This window comes from Ailuropoda melanoleuca, chromosome X (genome assembly GCF_002007445.2).
Source record: "Ailuropoda melanoleuca isolate Jingjing chromosome X, ASM200744v2, whole genome shotgun sequence".
Classification (NCBI taxonomy): domain Eukaryota; kingdom Metazoa; phylum Chordata; class Mammalia; order Carnivora; family Ursidae; genus Ailuropoda; species Ailuropoda melanoleuca.
Genome location: NC_048238.1, coordinates 97,479,523 through 97,501,786, shown reverse-complemented (window position 1 = coordinate 97,501,786; position 22,264 = coordinate 97,479,523). Strand labels below are relative to the sequence as shown.

The 22,264-nt window shown below is 40.3% G+C and overlaps 1 protein-coding gene across 4 annotated transcripts in view; it reads right to left on the bottom strand.

Annotated features, from left to right (window-relative positions):
• The window catches only part of SLC9A6 (solute carrier family 9 member A6), a 53,686-nt gene extending 31,428 nt beyond the window's left edge, over positions 1 to 22,258 (bottom strand). For all 4 annotated transcript variants that reach the window (XM_034648921.1, XM_019800388.2, XM_034648919.1 and 1 more), the window contains exons 1-9: positions 21,968 to 22,258; positions 11,983 to 12,182; positions 10,507 to 10,584; positions 10,148 to 10,224; positions 9,728 to 9,840; positions 6,864 to 6,969; positions 3,154 to 3,295; positions 961 to 1,066; positions 581 to 669 (exon numbers count right to left, since the gene is read on the bottom strand). In XM_034648921.1, the coding sequence (XP_034504812.1) occupies positions 581 to 669; positions 961 to 1,066; positions 3,154 to 3,295; positions 6,864 to 6,969; positions 9,728 to 9,840; positions 10,148 to 10,224; positions 10,507 to 10,584; positions 11,983 to 12,182; positions 21,968 to 22,220 (1,164 nt within the window). In that variant the 5' untranslated portion in view covers positions 22,221 to 22,258. The remainder of the gene's footprint in view (positions 1 to 580; positions 670 to 960; positions 1,067 to 3,153; positions 3,296 to 6,863; positions 6,970 to 9,727; positions 9,841 to 10,147; positions 10,225 to 10,506; positions 10,585 to 11,982; positions 12,183 to 21,967) is intronic.
• Between the last annotated feature and the right edge of the window lie 6 nt (positions 22,259 to 22,264).

Below are 22,264 nucleotides of genomic sequence, written 5' to 3'. Positions count from 1 at the left end.
TCAGACATTATATATTGTTCGTTCATTTGTCCCAAACACCTCATGAGACTAGGAAATGCTATGCCTATGTCCCTCATAATTCCCTTCAGGAATCCTGCACACCTGATCGTTCGGCACCATATGAAACCCAACCACTCGTGTAGCTGGCATTCCTGGAAACTGAGCAGCTGCAAAGTGCCCGAAGGAAGTCGATCTTCTCTGTGTCACCCAGCAGTAGAGCCAGTCATATCAGAAATCAATCTTGTGTCTATTACCCAGTGATCCTTCTATTCAGACCTGAGTGAACTTCCAAAGCACTCCTCTTAAAAGCAATTCGATCAGGAAAACAAGGAAGGGAAGCCAATTGATCACTGAAGCCCCAATAATAATGGCCCCTAGCTATTCTGCTGAACTATCTCTACCCTAAAAGCTGCCACCCTTCCACCTGCCAATCCCATCTATCTCTGGAGTCAAAGGAAGAGGAGCTGAAATGAGTAGACATCATTTGGAACCAACTAACGATGATTTTTCAGTAAAGAAAGACTTTGGTTTTACTGCTAAGGAGGAAACGATTATTCACAAACTTACAAGCTTCTCTTACCTGTTTAGTTCTATGCTGAGACTCTGTGGACAGATTATTGTATGTATAATGGGCCTGTGTGATGCCGCAAAACAACACTGCAACCACACCTATAAAGACAACAAGTTCCAAGTTCACATCAAAGGAGACTTCCCAACTTTTGTACCGAGGCCTGTATTTTATAGATCATATGCTTAGTGTTGAAATTTCCAGTTGTGACTTACTTTGTTAAGAGGAACACTTTCATTAAAAATCTTTTTTATATTCTAAAGTGACAGCACGAATCCTAATGCTAACAAGTATGTTCAAATGCTAGAGGAGGATGTACCCACGTGTCGAAACAGTGACTGGCAAAGTCACTCCCTGTGAAGGCTTACAATCAGAAGGAGAAAGGACCCTACCTGTGAAGCCCCATGCTTCAGCCAAGAGGAAGGTACTCCAGGACATCAGGAAGAACAAGCCTGTCTCCAACAGCTGGAACTCCCGTAATTTGGTGAACTTTGTCACGTGAGACTGTCAAGGTTGGTAACAAGATCTTGTAATATGCAAGTAAGACTACAAAAAATAACAGTCGAGGCAAGGCAACCATGAAAGGGCAAGAACAGTTCTCCAATCTAACACAAATCACAGAATAAGGAGGCGCCAAAGAGAAGGACCTCTTAAAATGAGCATTGTACCGAGGAGTCAGCAGTCTTTGCTTCCATGAGGAAGTCACACAGCTCTGTCAATCCAATTGTTTTATGGGTATCACATGCCTTGCTGGAAACCACATCATAAAGGACAGTCAGAGATGCGGGCAGCAGATCACACACAACAGGCCACCTCTGACTATTACTCTGCAACCCAAAGCAAGACAGCTTCCCTAATTATAGCAATTTATATTCACCAAGAACATGGCATTTCCACGAGATTTCGTGTTTACCTGATCCCCTTGCACCTCCGTGATGTAGAGCATTCCACCATGAAGAAACCATGGCACGTCACTCACTCACACAAATCTAGAAAGTATTTGTTAGTCGACTGGGGAAGAGCCCGTGCAGACCTGTGACAAATCTCAGGCTGGAATCTACACCTGCTTGAACAAATGTGTACCACAGCAGAAAGAGGAACAAGACAGACTGCCTCCCCTCAAGGAGATTGTAATGGGACAGCAATACGATTTGTCCTGGCTCCTCCTTCAGAACTTTTTACCGTCTCTTTGTGCCTCCGTTCACCTGTAAAAAGCCGTAAGATAAGTCTCTTCCAGCACAAGGCTGAAGGAGAGCAAACTGACAGATCCTTGAAAAAAGTATTTGTTGTTTTATTTTCTTTAAAGATCTTACTTTTAAGTAATCTCTACACCCAACATGGGGCTCGAACTCTCAATCCCGAGGTCAAGAGTCACACGCTCTGCTGACTGAGCCAGGCAGGTGCCCTCAAAAGCATTTGTTTTGTATGAAAATATCTTAGAAGTTTTAGAGCTGGCAGCTCTTGAGAGATCATCTAGTCCCACTCATCTTCCCTGCTGCCCCTACCTGCCACCTTCCTACATTGAGGGCCCACAGGTGAAGTGTCAGTGCTCCTGTACCAGAAGCTCCAGGAAGGGAGAGGCCATGTCTGTCTCGTCCATCTCTGACGCCCAGAGCATAGCATCTGGCATGCAGCAGGCAATCAAGAAGCGTTTTCCAAATGAGCACAAGAACGACTTGCCCAACATTTCTAATAGCAAACTAGTGGCGGTGCCAAGGACTCTAGAACAGAAGGTTAAAACCGTGAGAGCTGAGAGGAGCTCCCATCTGTCCAAACCCAGGAAGCCGATTTTGTGCAACTGACATCACGGTCATACATTTCCTATTTGTCCCACCCAACAAAGAGCAAATGAACAGCAGGGCAGAATACCCAGAGGCTCACTGGAATATATTTACCTTTATAACAATTTAGTCTACAACCTTAAAATTCACTCCCAGAGGGTCACTGTGTCTAATTAGACTTTTGTAGTGAAAGTTGCAGAGCATGCAGCCTAATGCAAAACAAGGAAATTCCTTTATTTATTTATTGGTAATGATGATTACATAATGTTTTCAAACCAAGTCCTTGGTTATAAGGTTAATAATTATAACACAATGGGGGTGCCTGGGTGGCTCACTCGGTTAAGCATCTGACCCTTGGTTTCAGCTCAGGTCATGATCTCATGGGTCCTGGGATCGAGCCCCACGTTGGGCTCCCCACTCAGTGGGGAGTTTGCTTGAAGACTCTCTCCCTCTGCCCTTCCCCCCACTCTCACTCTCTCTCCCTCTGAAATAAATAAATAGGGGCGCCTGGGTGGCTCAGTAGTGAAGCATCTGCCTTCGGCTCAGGTCATAATCTCAGGGCCCTGGGATGGAGCTCTGCGTCAGGCTCCCTGCTGAGTGGGGAGTCTGCTTCTCCCTCTCCCTCTGCCTGCCACTCCCCTCTGCTCATGCCCTCTCTTTCATACTGTCTCTCTCTCAAATGAATAAATAAAAATCTTTAAAAAAATAATTGTAACACAAAGGCAATTATGGAACAGGAGAGACCATGGAATATAGTATTCAACCACTTTTTAGGTTAACAAGGAAAGATTAACAAAAGGATATTAAAGCTGTCACCACACCAGTAGCGGCGCCCATTGCGAAAGATCCACTGAAGATCCCAAGGAAAATCCCAATAGACTTGAACATGGCTGTGACATCAAAGGTGTGGCTGTTGTCTCCAGCTGGCTGGTATGCCACTATTGAGCTACAAAAGAGAGATTTGTTTTTACTTCCAGAAGCAACTTTTACTTTAAAAACTATCTAAAAATAATAAAATAAATAAATACATTCTCTAGTGTAGTAGAGCTTGAAAGATGAAATCGGGAGGGCGAGGGGAGAGCGAGGACAAAAACTTTTGATTTGAACTGCCAAAATAAGGACAAAAGGTTACCAAAACACCCTGTGGTGGATCCAGCTAGCAAGAAAATTCAGCTTTTACTTTAAATGACAATTTTAGGAGATAGAATGTTTTAAGGTCTTCTATGTGAAGCTGTACCAAGCCTTTTTCTCCAGCGTCAAGATACTGCAGTCCTATTCTTTTATGACTCCGTTCAAGACTTCCTCACACTGAGTGCCTACAAGCCCTAACATACTCATGTGAACAAACTAATGAAAAATTCCACTTGTTTTCAGCAGAGGCATAAGAATATAAAGAATACTGCTCAATATTCAACCTGGTCACATTTTGTTTTTCCTATGGGAAAAAAAAAAAGATGACTAAAGTATCCTTTCAACTTTTAGAATACCAGAATGGGCCCCATGCCTAACATCTATTCACTCACTGAAATAGACTTTTATAGGGAAAAAGGCTTGAAAGTCCATCCAAGGAATTAGAATCCACTTAGCTTACCCAGCTGGATCCCTACCTCAAACTTTTGAAACAAAGTCACTCTGCAAGAGGCCAAGACACGCAATTACAGGAGACACTCTCCATCTTGAACTCACAAGTCCAAACCTGGTCTAAAAATGCTTCTTTTTAAAACGGTCACCATGGGAAATAGAAATGGCTGAGAAAATCACTGTTGCCAGCAGGTGTCTGGCGAGAGTACCTACCATTAGTAACTCAGTTCTCGTCTCAGTTAATTGATGTACCAGTGTTTTTATAAAAAGTCAGGACTCAAAGACATCACACAAGTCGTGTCAAAGAGAAGGAGAAAAAAACACATTCCCAGGAATATACTGAATTCTCCCTGTGGTTACTGCAATGTTTTTTAAGGTTCAAGGCCGAAAAATGGACTTGCTATACCATGTACACCAAGTTCTTTTCATACCTCCACAGTTAAGTTAAAAAAATATTATTTTAAAAATATGAAATGGCCTCTAATGTCATGCTATCTTATCTATACCTAAAGGGTCCCACCACCATAAATGGCTCTTAACGTTTCAAAATGGTCCAAATGGATATAACCATTTGTTAAACCATTTCCCTACTGTTAGACATGTAAAAGTTGCTTCTAATATTTTTGTTACTATAATAAACACGTGAAAGAGCGTATTTGCACTTTTCCCAAATTTTGGACTATTTCCCTATGCTATATTCCTGGAAGCTGGGTATTACTATACCTGTGGCTCCTTTTACATGCAACTGCTTTCAAATAGACCTATTTTACATTTTTGGAGGGAAACAGGGCTGTATCTCTCAATTTTTTACTGATCATAACCATTGACCTAGAAATTCGACTTCTAAAAAACATCCTACAGAAAAGCTCACAAGGATTCAGAGAGATTTACACATCAATATGTTCACTGCAGTGCCATTCACAATAAAACAGTATTAGAAAACATCAATCAGTAAGGATAGGAGAGGTAAATTTGTGGCGTACCATATAATGGGATAATAGAAGTATTAACACAGTAAAATGTCAAAGTGAGAAAATCTAGTTACAGAAGAGTATGTTTAGTACTATGCCTTTTTTGTTTAAAAGTTATTAATATGGGGGTGGGGAGCTGGAGTAACTGGGTGATGGACATTAAGGGGGGCACTTGATGGAATGAGCACTGGTGTTATATGCAACTGATGAATCACTGAACTCTACTTCTAAAACTAATAATACATATATGTTAATTAGCTGAATTTAAATAAAAAAATTAAAAATTAAATAAAAATTATTAAAATATTTATATGTATGTTAATATCCTAATGGGAAAGCCTAGATGAAAACCTTAATAGTGGTTATTTGAGAGCTGAAATTTCAGGAATCTTCTACTTTCTAAGTCAAATACTTTGAGATTATTACAAACATGTATTAATTTTATTATCATAAATAACGACAAAAGGTATAATACAAAAGAGTACATGATACCAATTGCAATGTTAAGAACAATGTACAAGTGATCTTGGTTAAAACACCTGCGTGTCTCAGTCCCGGCACTACTGGTATTTGGGGTCAGATAATTATTTGGTGGGTAGTGGGTGCTGTTCTGTGTACTGATGGATCTTGAGCAGCGCCTCTGGCCTTCACCCACTGGATGGTATGGAGTAAAGGCAACTGTCTATGGGGCTAGATACTTGCTTAGTAGGAGTGGGTTGGCAGGATTGAGTCCCTCAGAGGTTCAGACTCATTCTTTTGCCTGCAAACACCTTCTAATAACATGTATAGTAACTTCTGTAAGTAGGTTAAAGTATTGCTCATTTCGATAATTGTCTTAACACCTCTAAAAATTAACGAACATTTCTGCAATGCTTATGTTAAATATGAGAAATACAAATTAAACTACAATGAGATATTGCTCAATCATCAAACTGGCAAAAATGTAAAAGTCCGACAAATATTCTGTTGGGGAAGCTATGAGGAAACAGGCATTCCTATAATTCAGTGGTTAAAGTGCAAAAAGGCATAATCTCTTTGACAGGCAATGTAGCAATGTCTACCAAATTACAAATGTATTTACCCTTTAACATACTAATCTCACTTCTGGAAAATTGTCCTACTAATATACCTATGCATGTATAAAACAGGTGAGTTCAAGGTTAATCACTGCAGCACTGTTTGGGATAGCAAAGGACTGAAAACTCTTTTACGTTTCCAGCAATAGGAGACTGATTAAATCAACTTTAACAGTTCATAGTACAGCACATAGGATACTCCATAGCTGCAAACAAAGAATAAAACTCTCTGCTTCAATATGGAAAGATCTCCAGGATATAGTTGTGTGAGAGAAAGCTAGACGTGGAATGTATTTAGCATGCTACTTTTAAAATAAGAAATAAGAGGCAAATGAGAATATTTACTCATATGTGTGGTTGCATTTGGATAAAGAAATATGAGGATACACAAGAAACTAGTCAAAATGGTTACATGTAAGAGGCTGGGAGGACAGGTGGATGAGAATAGAAGTAAGAACGTGACTTTTCTATGTTACCTCTCTATACATTATTGATTTTTGAACCATGTAAATATATTAGCTGTTCCAAAAATTTAATTAAAAAAGAAAATGTTCACGTTATAATGTTAAAACAGAATAAAAAAATATATACACACCACAATCACAACTGTGTAAAAACAGCATGCATAGAAAACAAGAATAAAAGGCAGTGCCCTCGAATCTTTAGAGTAACTGTCTTTAGGAGTGAGAAGGATATACCATTTTTTCTTCCCCGCATTTTCCATGTTGTCTGTAAGTTTGTACCTCTTTAGGAGGAAAAAAACAATGCTTCAGTCTTTCAAACAAATGCATTCGTAATGCACTTCAATCAATAAGCGACTTTTGGTTCCTAGTACCCCAACATTCAAAATACAGAAGATAACAAGGAAAAAAAAAAAACCACTTACGAAGACAGCACTATGGCAACAGCATCGTTGAGGACACTCTCCCCAAAAAGAAGTGCATAGAGTTCAACATCCACTTGAAGCTCATGGAATATGGCAAGGACAGTCACTATCAAGTAGAAAGAGTCAGAGGAGTATTTAAACATTACAAATGTAACACAGTCCCCTTCATAGACGATTATGATGGCTACTTAGAAATTCATCTCTTCCTCTTAGGATCTGATCCCAACAAACATTTCTCTTACCATATTAAAGATTCAGTATGTTCCTGTCGATACTTCTCTTTTCCCTAATTGTGTACCTGCAATATTTCCTTTATCTTACAAACAGCTGAAATTAATGCTGGAGGACTGAGCTGACCTACACGTTTCACGCAAATGTCTTGCACATTGCTTTTCCATAAAGAATAGATACAGAACTTCTTACAGACCAGGTTATCATTAATCTGATGAAGAAGGGTATTACGAAAAGCATCTCTTGCTGCAAACTTCATTTTCTCCTTGGAGCCTTACAACTCATTTCTATTTGACTTGCAAATTTCAGGCACACTGGTTTAGTTTAGCAAAGACAGTAGGAAATGAAAGCACAAGTTTGGTTTTTGGCTGAGATAAAATTTATGACTAGAATCACAGCTACTATATTTAACTTAATAAGAAACCAACCACCAGGCTATTACAGCCTGATAAGACTTAAAACAAAACAAAACAAAACCCTTCATCTTCTAGGCAACAATTCCATGAGAATTCTTAGAAAATCGGATGAGACTGAAGTTGTAATGTAACTTTAACTGCGGAGTCACATACAGCTCACTCACTAAATAAACCCAAGCAGACATGAAAGATTATTATAACCAGAGATGGGAAAGCCCCTTCAAATGCCAACCAACAAAACAGGAAACTTGCATTTTAAAAGATGTAGTTTCTACTGCAAAGCACTTCATCTGGAATATACTGATACACAAGCTTACTGAGAAAAGGAGGACAAAAGCGGTGCTGAAGACTTTTGCAAAGAGAACCTATGGCTCACCCTTCTAGCAAGTAAACAATTGCAAAATAACAGAATTATTATAGGGGTAAATGCCTATATAACTCAGAAGAAATGTAACTGTCCAACTTAACATCAGTTTTGTGTGAGCCATTCAGGCAATACTTCTACCAACATGAAATCACAAGGTTAAAATGTACTGTATGGTGACTAACATAATATAATAAAAAATATTAAAAAAAAATAAAGTAACGTAGCCAGTCCAATTGACTTAGATTTCTCATAGATTTTGAAAAGTGGAGGACTTTGCTTCTAAGCAAAAGGACACAGAAAATGGAGACCACTGGCTCCTTGCAAAAACCATCTTATCTTCATACAGATAATGGGAGCAGCTCTAAACAGTAAGGGGGCAGTCTTGATGGTCTTGAAGGAAGCAATTTGATTTTCAGTTTTAAAAATACTGAGCTATACAAATGCCCCTGTAAAATGCCCTCTGAGCTTTATAAAATCATCTTGTATAGAGCAGAGAACATATTTTCCTACTTCCTATATGTAATGCCCTGTGTTACCAGAGTTAACACAGGAATTCAGAGATAACCTTAGGATCCTACCTTTAATTGTGCTGCATGACAATTAAAGAAGATGATTAACTTACAAGGGCAAAAAGTAAAACAGAACAAATCTCTGCCAAGGTCCTAAAGCCCAGAGAAAGAAACCCTGCATCCTTAGTTTAAAAACTCCAGTCTCCTTTCCCATCACTAGGTCTTCAGCCTGCATCTTCTCTAAGTTCCTACTGTGAATGTAGCTGTGAGGTTCACCAACACGGTACTAGGAAAACTACCACCTAACTCCACAGAATTGTATTCATTCTCCAGCTGTGCTCATATCAGTACTATTTTAGGGGTGCCTGGGTGGCTCAGTCGATTAAGCATCCAACTCTCAATTTTGGCTCAGGTCGTGGCCTCAGGGTTGTGAGATCAAGCCCCTCATGGGGCTCTGTGCTCAGTGCGGAGTCTGCTTGAGATTCTCTCTCTCTACCCCCTCCCCGATTGCTCACGTGTGCGGGATCTCTCTCTAAAGCATTTTTTAAAAAGATTTTATTTATTTATTTGAGAGAGTGAGAGAGAGACAGAGAGAGAGCACACAAGCAAGGGCAGAGGGAGAGGGAGATGCAGACTCCCTGGCTGAGAAGGGAGCCCGACAGGGGGCTTGATTCCAGGACCCTGGAATCATGACCTGAGCCGAAGGCAGACCGCTTAACCGACTGAGCCACCCAGGCGCCCCAGCTCTCTCTCTCTAAAATAAACAAATAAAACCGTAAAAAACTATTTCATCACCATAAAGCCGATTTTATAAAAACAATTCTTTAATGTATAGTAAGGCCCACCAATGATGCCAAATCACACTAATAGTAGCACAACTGCCTTCTAATGATCATCTAAAAACTGGTTTTCTTGTTCTTACATGTGGATAGCTGAATATAAACAGAAGATTTTCAGGAAACTGGTTTTCCAGAAGCATGAAAGGAAGTGTACCATTATTACCCATTTTAACTAATCTAGTTCATATTCTCCAAATACCCAATTACTAAAGATAGACACCAACCTGAATTTCTGAAGCAAAGGCCTTAGAGCTGTCGTCTAAACAGCATCAAGCTGAGGACCAGTAATGGGCAAATGTAATAAATAAAATGAAACAAAACAAAACAGAATGTGTTCTTAAGCCAAAAGGACCCATGAATTTTGCCTTTTCCTCTACAATTGGAAGTAATGTACTATGGGAATTTATGAATTCTACACCCAAAGGAAAGATTGCACACGTGTGCTTTTGCTAGCAAAACACGGTACCTTAAGTACTGAAGCTCCACCCTCCTGGGCACATACCTGGGTCGGTTGCAGATACAATGGCACCAAACAGCAGGCAGTCTGTAAAGTAAAAATCTCCCGCAAGCTGTCCAGTTACTTTCATCAGTGTGACACAGCCATACATTATTGACCTGGTCAATAAACACATTTCTACTTTAGGAAAAAAACAGCAACTGTTAAAGAAGTTAGAATATAGTAAGAATAAGATGGGTCTACTGTAGTACTTTGTGACTAATTCCAGATTTAACTCATGTCATTTAAATATGGTAATACCTTGGCCTTAAGGAGAATTCAAACAACTTATCATCAATGTGAATGCGTTTTACTGAAAAAGGTCCTTAGACACACTCAGGAATATAATACTGCATGAATCAAATATGCATTATTTAAAAATTATAATTTGAAGAATAAAAAGTGTTTTAACCTTCAAGTACTTACCCAATTACAAAACAAGAAATTGCTGTTCCAAGAAAAGCATACGCTAGGATAGACCCAAGGTTTCGAAAGAAATGTCTCTAACAAAAAAAAAAAAGAAAAGAAAAAAGTTATAGTGTGTTAGAATACTTACCGATTATTTGAAAAAGAAAAGGCTTTCTATTTGGTGCACTTTGCTAATATTAAATGCATTATTCATTAAAGGAAATAAGAGAAAGAAATTTTGTACAGGCATAAATTTCAGCAAGGAGAGGAGAAGGGAGGTAAAACTGAAAAGAACTGCCTGTTTCTGAAGTGGCAGACATGACAAAGTCCACGGAGTTTAAAGTTATTCCAAGTATACGAAATACACAAGCACTTACTCTTTTCAGACTATATCCTGCATAAAATATGATAGGAGGAAGTAATATGTTGAAAAATACTTCTGGATCAAAGGTAACCTGTAAAATAAAGAGTTCTTTTAGATGAATTCCCTTAGAAGACCTTGTATTACATTATCAAATTATGAAAAAGAAAAAAGATTGAATGTTAAACTGGTGAAAGGCAAGACTATTATTATGGTCACTGAAAAGTTTTTCATATAGGATAGCTGTTGTTCTATTTCTCAACCAAACGACAAGGAGACAGTGATGGAGCAATCAGTTAAGTCATATCTGTGGAAACGGTGGTAAAATACTATGACATTAAAAATCTTAAAAATGGGAAAAAGCATGAACATATCTTTGTTTTAAATACAAGAGACCCTCAAACTGGTAACAGAATTTGGGGGTACGCCATTATTGCTGGCAAGAAGAAACAGACTTCTTACACAGGTAATGCCTCTAAAGGTATACAGCATAATATTATGGTAAGAAATTTCTATATGACTAAGATTTCTAGTCCTGACAGCCTATTTCCTTTGATATCTATTCCCTCTAATAACACAGATGCCCCTTTCTGTTCATAAGGCTGCAGCAGGATCTGATATGAACACAAAGCGGCTACATACATACCCATGCTAAAATTTCGTTTCCTAGAACTTTCAAGGAACTGGAATTTTCCACAGGTGGAAAGAACTCTTGCTACAAAGTAAACTAAGCTCATATGAAATTGTAAAAAGCATTAAAGATGGCCAGAACCACAACCAAGCAGCTAGGGAAGCCAAGTCCTGCCCATGCAGGAGACAGAAGTGGAGGCACATGGCTGAGGGTGGGCGGCAAACAAGAGATGCGAGCAAAGAGGCCCTGAGAACCTTCATGGGGGACTATGGCAGGGACAGGAGAACGCAGCTCCAGGAACGTCTGGGTGCCAGTAAGACTGCGGCACAGCCTCCTACATAAAGCTTTACGCACAGCATGGTACAGTAACTGGTCCTCAGAATGAACCCCTGAAGTTGTGCCAGATTATGAATTAAGGAAAGATTAAATTGTCCTCCATATAGAATACAGTCAGAACAAGAAAGAAATAATAATATTCAAAAAAATATTAATGGAATATTTTAGGTATTATCCAATAAACTCAATGCACTGAAGTACCATAAAGCTCTAAGGACCATCTGCAAATTGGAAGAAATGCTTATAAATTCTGCTTAAGTCAATACTAGTCACCATTTATTATAATTATAAACATCACGGAATGAAACAAAAAGGATTATAGTACTTAGCCTCAATCAGAAAATGAAACATACAGATGTCTGTTTCCTTAGCATATTACACTTGTTAATTGAGATTTTTCTCCATTTTAAGAGACTGATTTTAAACATCATTAAAAATTCATTATTAATTCTTCTCCTGAATCGCTTTGCTGCTAGTTACACACTTTTTAAAAAATCCAAATATTCCCTTTAACGAAGAACTTACCTTTCTAAGCATTTCATTATCTTGAACGTTATTGAGTTCGTGTGAACTAATCTCTCCTTTAAGTGTATATTCATAAAATTTTCCACTAACATTTACCAATAAGGTAGTTGGGCTTGACTGCACTTCACAGCTCAGGGTCACATTATTTACATCACTTGGAACATGAATGCCGTATCGAAGCACAAGGCCCACCAAAAGACCTGGAAATAATAAAAGAACCATATAAGCTCTTCTTCTGGATGAAAACTACTTCTTTTGTACCCCACACACACCTTTGGATTGCTAACAGAAAAACTCTTATGAGAGTCCCCTGTGGTTCAGAACCAATTTCTTTTTTTTTTTTAAAGATTTTATTTATTTGACAGAGAGAGACAGCCAGCGAGAGAGGGAACACAAGCAGGGGGAGTGGGAGAGGAAGAAGCGGGCTCCTAGTGGAGAAGCCTGATGTGGGGCTCGATCCCAGAACGCCGGGATCACGCCCTGAGCTGAAGGCAGACGCTTAACGACTGCGCCACCCAGGCACCCCCAGAACCAATTTCTAGACCGAATGCAGTTACATTTTAAAGTATTATTAAATTTGCAAATCTAAGAGTCTAATATTCATATAATCCAGTGGGATGAGAAGGAAAAACATTCCCTAAGGTACAGCATATATCACTGCATTTCTAGATCAAGATATAAGTAGGTGATTAGGAATGTAACAAAATTAAAAAAATACCTTCAAATTATCTGTACACAAAATATGCTCCAAGGTGTCCCAACCTGGCCGTGTAATCATGTTAGAGATGTGTTTACCACCTCCACCTCCATCCATCAATTTATAAGACTGTTAAACACACAACACTTCCCAAATTATTCCTACAGCACCTGGCTGGCCAAATAATACACATTTAACAAACTGGAACATCAATAGCATTTGTAGATCGACTGAGTTCTTCTACCACTAAAAGGTCAGATTTTAATTTAAAAATATGTGCTTTGGGACACCTGGGTGGCTTAGTCAGTTGGGCACCTGCCTTCGGCTCAGGTCATGATTCCCGAATCCCCATCAGGCTCCTTGCTCAGTGGGGAGCCTGCTTCTCCCTCTCCCTGCTTGTGCTCTTTCTCTCTCTCTCTCTGGCAAGTAAATAAAATCTTAATATTAAAAATACATAGAAATAAATAAAAATAAAAATGTGCTTCAAAATCAAAACATGGAATAGAAGTCCTTAGTCCAGCACTATGACATCAATATATTGCTAGAATTGTACTTGGATCATCATATTGATATTCAAGTGTGCACAATGTTCTAGGTACTAACACCTATATTGATCAAATTGTTTGATAATGGCTTTATTGAGATGTAATTCACATATCATAAAGTTTATCCTTTTAAACCATACAATTCATTGGCTTTTAGTATATTCACAAAGTCATATATTGATCACCACTATCTAATTCCAAAACATTTTCATTGCTCCAAAAAGAAACCCCATACCTATTAGCAGTCACTTTCCACCGCCACCCCCAACTCCCAGCCTCTGGCAACCACTAATCCGTTTTCTCTATATATAGGTTTGCCTATTCTGGACATTTCATATAAACAGAATCCTACAATATGTGAATTTTCATGTCTGGCTTTTTTTCACTCAGAATCATGTTTTTAAGGTTTATCCCTGTTGTAGCATGTATTAGAACTCCATTCCTTTTCATTGGTCAAATAATATTCCATGGTATAGATATATCTCAACTGCAAACTGAACTCAAACTTCTGGAGCTTCCCTTAACTCCAAGATGTACAGTGTGCCACAATCAGTTACACTTTACCTCCCTGTTTCCTTTCACACTAACCCGCCAGTCACTCTTTTAATATCTGTGACTAGAGTACTATGCTGAGTAGGCCCTCAGGGCTCAGAGATGAAAACAAGGTCCCTCCTTCAAGCAGCTCTCAGCCCAGTTAGTGAAAACAGACTGAATAAACAATTACGGTATGATATATATGGATACAAGGTGTTATAAAAACAGAAAAGAGGTACCTAACCAAGCCAGGGGAAATGGGAGGGGGAAGTGGGACAGAAGGGAAGTCTTTCCACAGGTGTCACCTAACCAAGGAAACAAAGTGAAGGAAGAGGTTTTCCAGGTAGAAGGTACAGTAGGACACATCCGGTTGTGGAAGAGAGAACACAGCCCATTCAGGGAATCACATGTAGTGCAGTATGGCTGGGTTATAAAGTGACAGAGTTGAGTGTGGAAGATCGGCAGGAGCTGAGTCATAAAAGACCTTGCAAGTTGGGGAAGGGAGTTTAGACTTTATCTCGAAAGCAAAAGGAAGTCATAGAAGGGTTATAAATAAACAGGGGCTTGACATCAGATTTCTATTTTAGAAAGACTGGTTGCTCTAGACCACAGTGGTTTGAAGGGGCCAGATAGAAGGCCATTACAGTCCTTCAGGCACTAAGAGCTTAGGGCTTCATCTAAGAGGGCAGAGCAAGGGACGGAGAGAGATTTTTAGAAGGTATTATCTTTTAGAAGGAGGAAGGGAGACTGGGAGAAAGACTAAGAAGGGCCAAAATGACTTGTCAACTATGTGGGTAAGCTGGCCTGAGCAACCAGATAGGTAGCAGGCCATTCGGTGAGAAAGGGAACAGGTTCATGGGGGGAAACGTACAGTTCTGTTTCAGACCTGTTGAGTTTGATGTACCTGTGATAACATGCACAGCTGAGTGTGTGGGATCTGGAGCTCAAGGAAGTTGGGGGTCTCAAGTGGAGATGGCTGAAGTCAGGTGCCTTTGAGATTACCTGGGAAGCAAATAAAATGGGAAGAGGACTATGGATATACGCCCAGAATTTTATCCCAATATTTAAGAGCCAATGTGAAGGAGCTGGTAGAGGAGGAGAAGCTGATGAAGTAGAAGGAGGAAAAGTAACAGGAGTAGGAAGAGAAGAGGAGGAAGTGATGAAAACTAGCCAGTGCTGCAGCCAAGTCAAGAAGACGGGTGTTAAGAAGGGTCCATCAGGCTTGGGAACGAGGAGTTCACAGGTGACCTTGGTAAGGGCAGTCCCAGTGGAGCAGTGGGGGCAGAAGCCAGGCCAGAGCGGGAAGTGATAAATGCAGTAGAGGGGACAAATGTGGGAAGTGGGAAGGGTGCAGGGATGAGGGATTCTTCCAGGCAACTGACAATCACACGTTTTTTGAAGTGAGCAGCAATGAGTAACTGCTAAACAGTACGATGACCTCAACTTTTTAAAAAGTTTTTAACAAAGTTCCAGATTGAAAATAAATGAAAGAGAAAATATTTGCAAATCATATATCTACTATGGGACTAATATCCAAAATACATATATCTGATAAGGATACAAAATATCCAAAATACATAAGTCAACGGCAAAAAAAATATCTGATTAAAAAATGGCCAGGAGATCTGAATAGACATTTTTCCAAAGAAGACATAGAGATGGCCAATAGGTACATGAAAAGATGCTCAACATCATTAAACATCAGGGAAATACAAATTAAAACCATGATGAGATCACCTCACACCTGTCAGAATGGCTAAGATCAAAAAGACAAGAAATAACGAGGGCTGGCGAGGCTGTGGAGAAAAGGGAACCCTCGTGCACTGTTGGTGGGAATGCAAACTGGTGCAGTCATTATGAAAAACAATTTGGAGGTTCCTCAAAATTTAAAAAAAAAAACCTACCATATAATCTAGCAATTCCATTTTTGGGTATTTCTCTGAAGTAAACAAAAAACTAACTCAAAAAGATGTACCCGCATATTCATTGTAGCATCATCTACAATAGCCAAGACATGCAAACAACCTAGGTGTCCATCAATGGATGAATAAAGAAAATGTGGTGGATACACATAACGGAATATTATTCAGTCATAAAAAAGAATGAAATCTTGCCATTTGCAACAATATGGCGGGACCTGGAAGGCATTATGCTGAGGGAAATAAGTCAGAGAGAGAAAGACAAATACCATATGACCCCGCTTATGTGTGGAATCTAAATCAAAACAAAACACCAAGCTCATAGATACAGAGAACAAACTGGTCGTTGCCAGAGGCAGGGTATGGGAGGTGGAAGAAATTAGTGAAGAAGTATAAATTTATTTAAAATTTTTTTAAATGAAAGATACACTGGGAAAATATCTAATCTCTAAAAAAAATAAATAAAAAAGGGATGGTTGGGTATCAGCTGGGTTTGATAAACATAACCTGGGTGAGAAAAGGCTATAGACCCATGGTCACCCTGCCTATATGATATAGAAAGTGCTCTTTTCTCTACTGTCCTATAAAGACCTCCTAACTGAGAGGCTCAGTAAAAGTCGTTCCCCCTTATATTTATGTGCCAAAATCATAGCTAAGCTACTACAAATCATAATACAGCAGCACAAATTCTTTCCATGTCCTTAAGGCCGACTGTGTAAGAAATGGTATCTACCAGTTCTACCGCACTCCAACTCAATGCTGAAATGTCTCTTCGGGCCCTTGAGGAGGGCTCAGCACTCGGACAAATCTGAAACACACACTTGGGCAGTTAAAACTTCGGCAAGGAGAATAACTGGTTAGGTTGGAAAAAAATCGAGATCCTTTTATTACAGCATCAGACATCTGAAAAATTGGAATTTCTCTGAATAAAGTTGACAGTTCAAGTTAATTTGGGTTCTGTGAAAGGTCAAATCGTAATCATAGAGTTAAAGCAATTCTCAGTGAAGTACACAAAAAGAGTGCTTTGTTAAGGGGATAAGGCGGAAACTTCCAGCCTCCTACATAGACAGAGGCACAAAAAAATATTGCTATCACGAAATTTAAAATTACCACTAACAGGCAACAAAGAATACAACCTCAAAGAGATATCTTTCACAAAAGAGAGAGGTCCCGCCTCTCCTACACATTCCTGACGCTCTTGTGATGGACCCCCTCCCAGGGATAAAGAACTCAGTGTACCACCCAAGGGCTCACGTCAATGATTGGTTTACTAAGGGATTTCAGCCCATTCTCTCGGGCTATGACACTAAAAGCTTCTGATAATCAAAAATATGGAAGGAATATTGCTGGGATATCAAATGTGGTCAAAATTGATAAAATTTCTACAGATTAACAAGTGTATGTATGTACAGAGATTTATATACACGTGTGTGTGTGTGTGTGTGTGTGTGTATTATATAACATTTATCTACTTCTTGATGAATGTTGTTAGATTTTGTTTTAAAAGTTAATTCAACTTCAAGACAGCCAAAAAAGGCAAGGCCTTCGCCGACCTCTGGTTAGTTTTACATGTGTTTATTCATCTTTTTGTCTCCTAGCACATTCTCTACAGCAGCTCCTCCAACCTTTATCCTCCTTCTCAAATCTCCAATCTCACTGCCTCCTTTCTGGAGAAGCCACAGGCCATCTGATGTAAGCTGCCTCAATTCCAAGCCTCTCAGTGTCAACATTAGCTCATTTCTCTTTAGGCCCCCTCTGAGAAAGATCAACCTCTTTTCCAAGGGAATTCTTTCACTTTAACACCTGAACCAATCAATCCCCATCCTAATTCTTTCTGCATATATTATTTGATCCTCATAACCTTATGTAGTAGATACTATTATAAATCTCTCAGTCATTGTTTCTTCATCTATAAAATGGGGATAAATGACTTAGCCAACATTATTTGGCATTAAGTGATAAAACCAGCACTTAAGTCTGGTTTTCCTCCTTCCAAAGCCTCTCTAATGTTCTTCTTCTTCTTTTTTTTAAAGTAGGCTCCATGCTGGCATGGAGCCCAACGCGAGGCTTGAACTCATGACTCTGAGATCTAGACCTGAGCTGAGATCAGGACTCGGATGATTAACCAACTGAGCCTCCCAAGGCGCCCCAAGCCTCTCTAATTTTTTCTTTTTTTTAAATTTTATTTATTTATTTGAGAGAGAGAGAGAGAGTGAGCAAGAGAGAGAGAAGGAGCAGGGGGAGGGGGAGAGGGAGAGGGAAAAGCAGACTCCCCACTGAACAGGGAGCCTGATGTGGGACTCAATCTTGGGACTCCAGGATCCATGACCTGAGCTGAAGGCAGATGCTTAACCGACTGAGCCACCCAGGTGCCCCTCCAATTTTCTGATCATCTCCTTGCTCTCACATCACAATGAACTGCTCCAGTGGTTAAGGTGTCTACTTCCTCACAGCCTTCCCTCACAATCTACCTCCAAAACGCCTACAACCTAAGTATTAGCTCTCTACATATATGATCTCATGAAATTTAGTATAGCATGATATAGGAGCAAAAGCACAAGTTTGAAAGTCAGATAGATACATGAATTCCGGCTCCATCAAGTTCTAGTCTGTGATCGTAGGGTCGATAACCTCTCCTTGAACCTCAGTTTCCTTATATGTAGTGATGATAATACTAACTGTTTTATCTTTATAGTTACGTTTTATCTCTTCAATATAAGGCAATAAGGTTAGAGGCTAAGAGAATGGGGCTTCTGAGCCAGACTGACTAGGTGTGAATCCTGGCTCAATACTTATAAATTATGTGACTTCAGGCAGGTCATTTAACCTCTCTCTGCCCCCATTTCCTTATATGTAAAATGGGAGAGATAATAGTACCCATCTCACAGGGTTGTTAGGGGGTTTAATGAACACATTAGAATGCTCAATAAACATTACCTATTAAGGCACTAGATCGTAAGTGCTTTGTGGGCAGGGATGATGACTCATATCTGTATTTCCCATCATATCTCATAAGTCAAAGACACTTAATATTTATTGATGAATCACGTCAGTTAAGCGTAGGACTCTGGATGTTTTAAGTTTCAGGCAAAATGTTTCTTCCCTGTCCCTTGCATTCTATACCATCTGTAAACACACTACAGTGACTGATCACTTTTCAGACTTAATTAACTACCCTGACAATTTTTACTAATGGTGACTCAACTTTTAAGCTTCTTAAGCAAGCTAGCCCAGTGAACAGAACACTTTGGTGCTTTCACATTGTGTTTGTAACTGGAGCAATTAGGCTATATTACAATCTAGAAACTGACCACAATTTAACCTTTTCTTTTTTTACTCTTGATTATCAAAAAGATAAAGAAGAGGCTTATTTTAAATAGCATTTTTCCAGGATTTAGGTAGCTAAACCAACATCACAGAAATAAAATCATCGGTGGGCTGATTCTTGGAGGGTTGGATATTCCCAGAATAAGGAGCCTTTTCATGCAGAAGTCAAGCTGAAAAATAAAGGTCTTGAAATAATATATTAACGTAACAGCTATGATGGTGTAAGAGTCAAAGAAAAGGTAAATGGCAGACAGTAATTAGGATTAGAAAACATCGATTTCCATGGCACTGAAAATACTTTGACCCAATCCCATCCATTCTCAAACTGGACTTGGGAGTTAGTTAGGAGGCTGCTTATCCATAGCCCCCATTGCCATACCGAGAAAATGGAACAGGCTAAAGAATGCCAAGTCGTGGCAAATCAAGCCCAGATTTGACTCCCAGATAACACATCTGGGCTTGATTTGACTCCCAGATAACACCCTTCCACGTGATATTCCGCAAGAGATACACTTGTTTTTTCCTTCACAAAATACTAACACTAAGGTACTCCATTACCTTTTACTAACGGAAACGTCAGGAAATGCAGTCAGTAATCCCACTTTTCTATTTAGCTCAAGAGTTAGAGGAAGTTAATGACATCAACTACTAAGGAGCAAATATTTTCAGGGCAATTCTAAGTCCTTATTTAATATTTAAAAAAATACTGTGTTTGCCTCTTAACTTACAAAACTAAGGAATTAAAAGAACTGTTTCGAGCCTAACCTGAGAAAATGCAGTTATAACAGCAATAATAATAGTGTCACTGCTATCATTTATTGAACATTTACTTAGAGGTCAGGTACTAAGCTAAAAACATTTCTTCCTCACAATAACCCTCCTAGCATTTTCCCCAATTTACAGATGACATTGTAAGAGGGTAAGGGACTTGCCTAAGATCACACAGAACAATTAGCACAGTGGGACAGGAACCCTGTTCTGACTCTAAAGCAGGAGCTGGGAAACCATAGTGATGCTTTGTTTTTGCAAGGCCCGAGAGGTAAGAATAGTTTTTATGTTTTTTAGCTTTGTAAAAAGAAAAAAAAAGAAGAAAACGCAACAGAGACCTATATGACCCACAAAGTCAACAATATTTACTATCTGGCCCTTTACAGAAAAAATTTGCGGACCTCTGTTCTAAAGCCCTGCACCTTTAGCCACTACATCATACTCTCTCCACATGGAGGAAAGAGGCTTCTATAATCAGTTCCTATCTTAACACCATAATATTCATTTGGCATTTAACTGAATTTAAGATGCCATTATTTTCTTTATGTGACCTGTCTACCCAAGAAAGCTAAGTGCCTTGAAGGTGGGGATCTTCTGTTTGTTTTTATTTTCTGTGCCTAATACACAGTTGGCTGACTAGTAAATGTTTGGTCGGTATAGTAAATATAAATCATACGTTGCTAAAGAGAAATTATATAGAGATGTGTAGCTTAAGGGGTGCTGCAAGTAAAATGCAAAAAATATGAAGTATGAAAACCACTTAATAAATCTAAGAACTTAAGAATCCTAGGGAGCAGAGATACTTGCACACAGGCTTAGAATCCTATTACCTTACAGATGAAAAATAAGCCTGAGTTCATGCATTTTCCTGATGCACACAACTACCTTGCTTTGCCACCCCTGAGATGCACACAGGCACATTCCAGAAGTCTGTATTTACTGGAAAGGGCTGGGGAGGGCGGTCCTGGAGAAATGTCTCTTTTGTGCCAAGGCTGCTTCTACCTATTTGCAAGTCTGAGAAACAAAGCTCAACAAGCTCATCAGTTTCAGCCTGTTCCATATGAAGATAATCTTCACTCACATTCTGCCCAGAAAGGATTGTCTGTCCACCCTCATCTCTTCAACCATCTATACGCTCACAGTCACATAAAGAGTCAGCAATATGCATCTTTACCTCTCAGGAGGCCTCCGAGCAGGCCAAAATGTCTGTGAGCCCATGGTTTGATTTGCCCTTCTTGCCTTAAGACCAAAATATAAAAATACATTAAAAAGAAACCTCAAAAAGGAGGCACACTAAGACACCAGAACTGAAGCCATTTACTCAATGATCTGTCAATAACCTTACGCCACCAGCAAGTCACCCATACTGCATATGCGTGGTGTTCCCAATCACTGTTTGGCTGAACTGTCCTCATCACCGTAGTACAACACACTGCTGGGACATTTTTAACTCTTTCCTGTCCTCACCTCGGTACGCCTGGATTAGGTAGACCATACGTATCCTAATCAGATATTACAAGCATAGTACAAGAAATCAGGACGTCATTAAAAATACCCTAAGCCTTCCTTGTAGCTTCTTTTGCATTCGGGTTTTCACTTGGGCTACACGGGAGGTAAGGTTTTCATTCTCAACCTCGAAAGGACAGGGCGTAGCAAGAGCTGGGTGATGGGTAAAGGCGGACTCCGGCTCCAAAAGGACGCCAGATCCTTAGCCGTAGAGATACTACTGCAGCTTCAATGGACCTTAAAGAACTGACACCCCAGAGAAATAGATCGCTATGCTGTCTTCCCCTCCCCCAGTCCCCAGCCCAACCCGAGACACCGCACCCACTCCCTTCCCATCCTCAGTCTCCGGTCCCGAGCTTGGTAGGCGGAGGTGGGGGTGATGCGCGGAAGAAAAAGGGGGTGGGGTCGGAGGGAAAAAAGGTGTGGACAGGCAAAGGAAAGGGGTTTCAAAGCAGAGAAAACGGGGGGCGAGGCTGAGGAAATGGGGTGAGGTAGAGAAATGGGGGGGCATAGCAGAAAAGAGGGGGACGAGGCTGAGAAACGGGCGTGGGGGGAAAGTGAGGCAGAAAATGAAAGGAATCAGAAGGGGAGCCAAGCACAGGCGGAGCAGGGCCAGGAGAGGAGGCGAAGCAGCCGGCGGGCAGAGAAAGGGGGAGCGCCAGGGGGCGGACATGGGCTGAGGCACTTGCCGTAAATCATAGCCAGGCCGGTTTCATGCAGGAAGCGGGCCCGGCGGTGCTTGAAGAGCCATATCGTGAGAATGGTGAGGGTAAGCAGCAGGATGAAGATGAGCAGGTTGGCGCTGTCCTGCCGGTGGCTCTCCTCGGCTTGCTTCTCGGACACGATCTCCTCGTCCATGGCTCTCGCCTCTCCGCCGGCGCCTTCCGAAGCCCCGGCCCAGCCAAAGACGCCCACTGCGAGGAGCAACCAGAGCGGCCGCATGAGCCGGCGGGCCCCGGGGCCGCCGCCGCCGCCGCCGCCGCCAG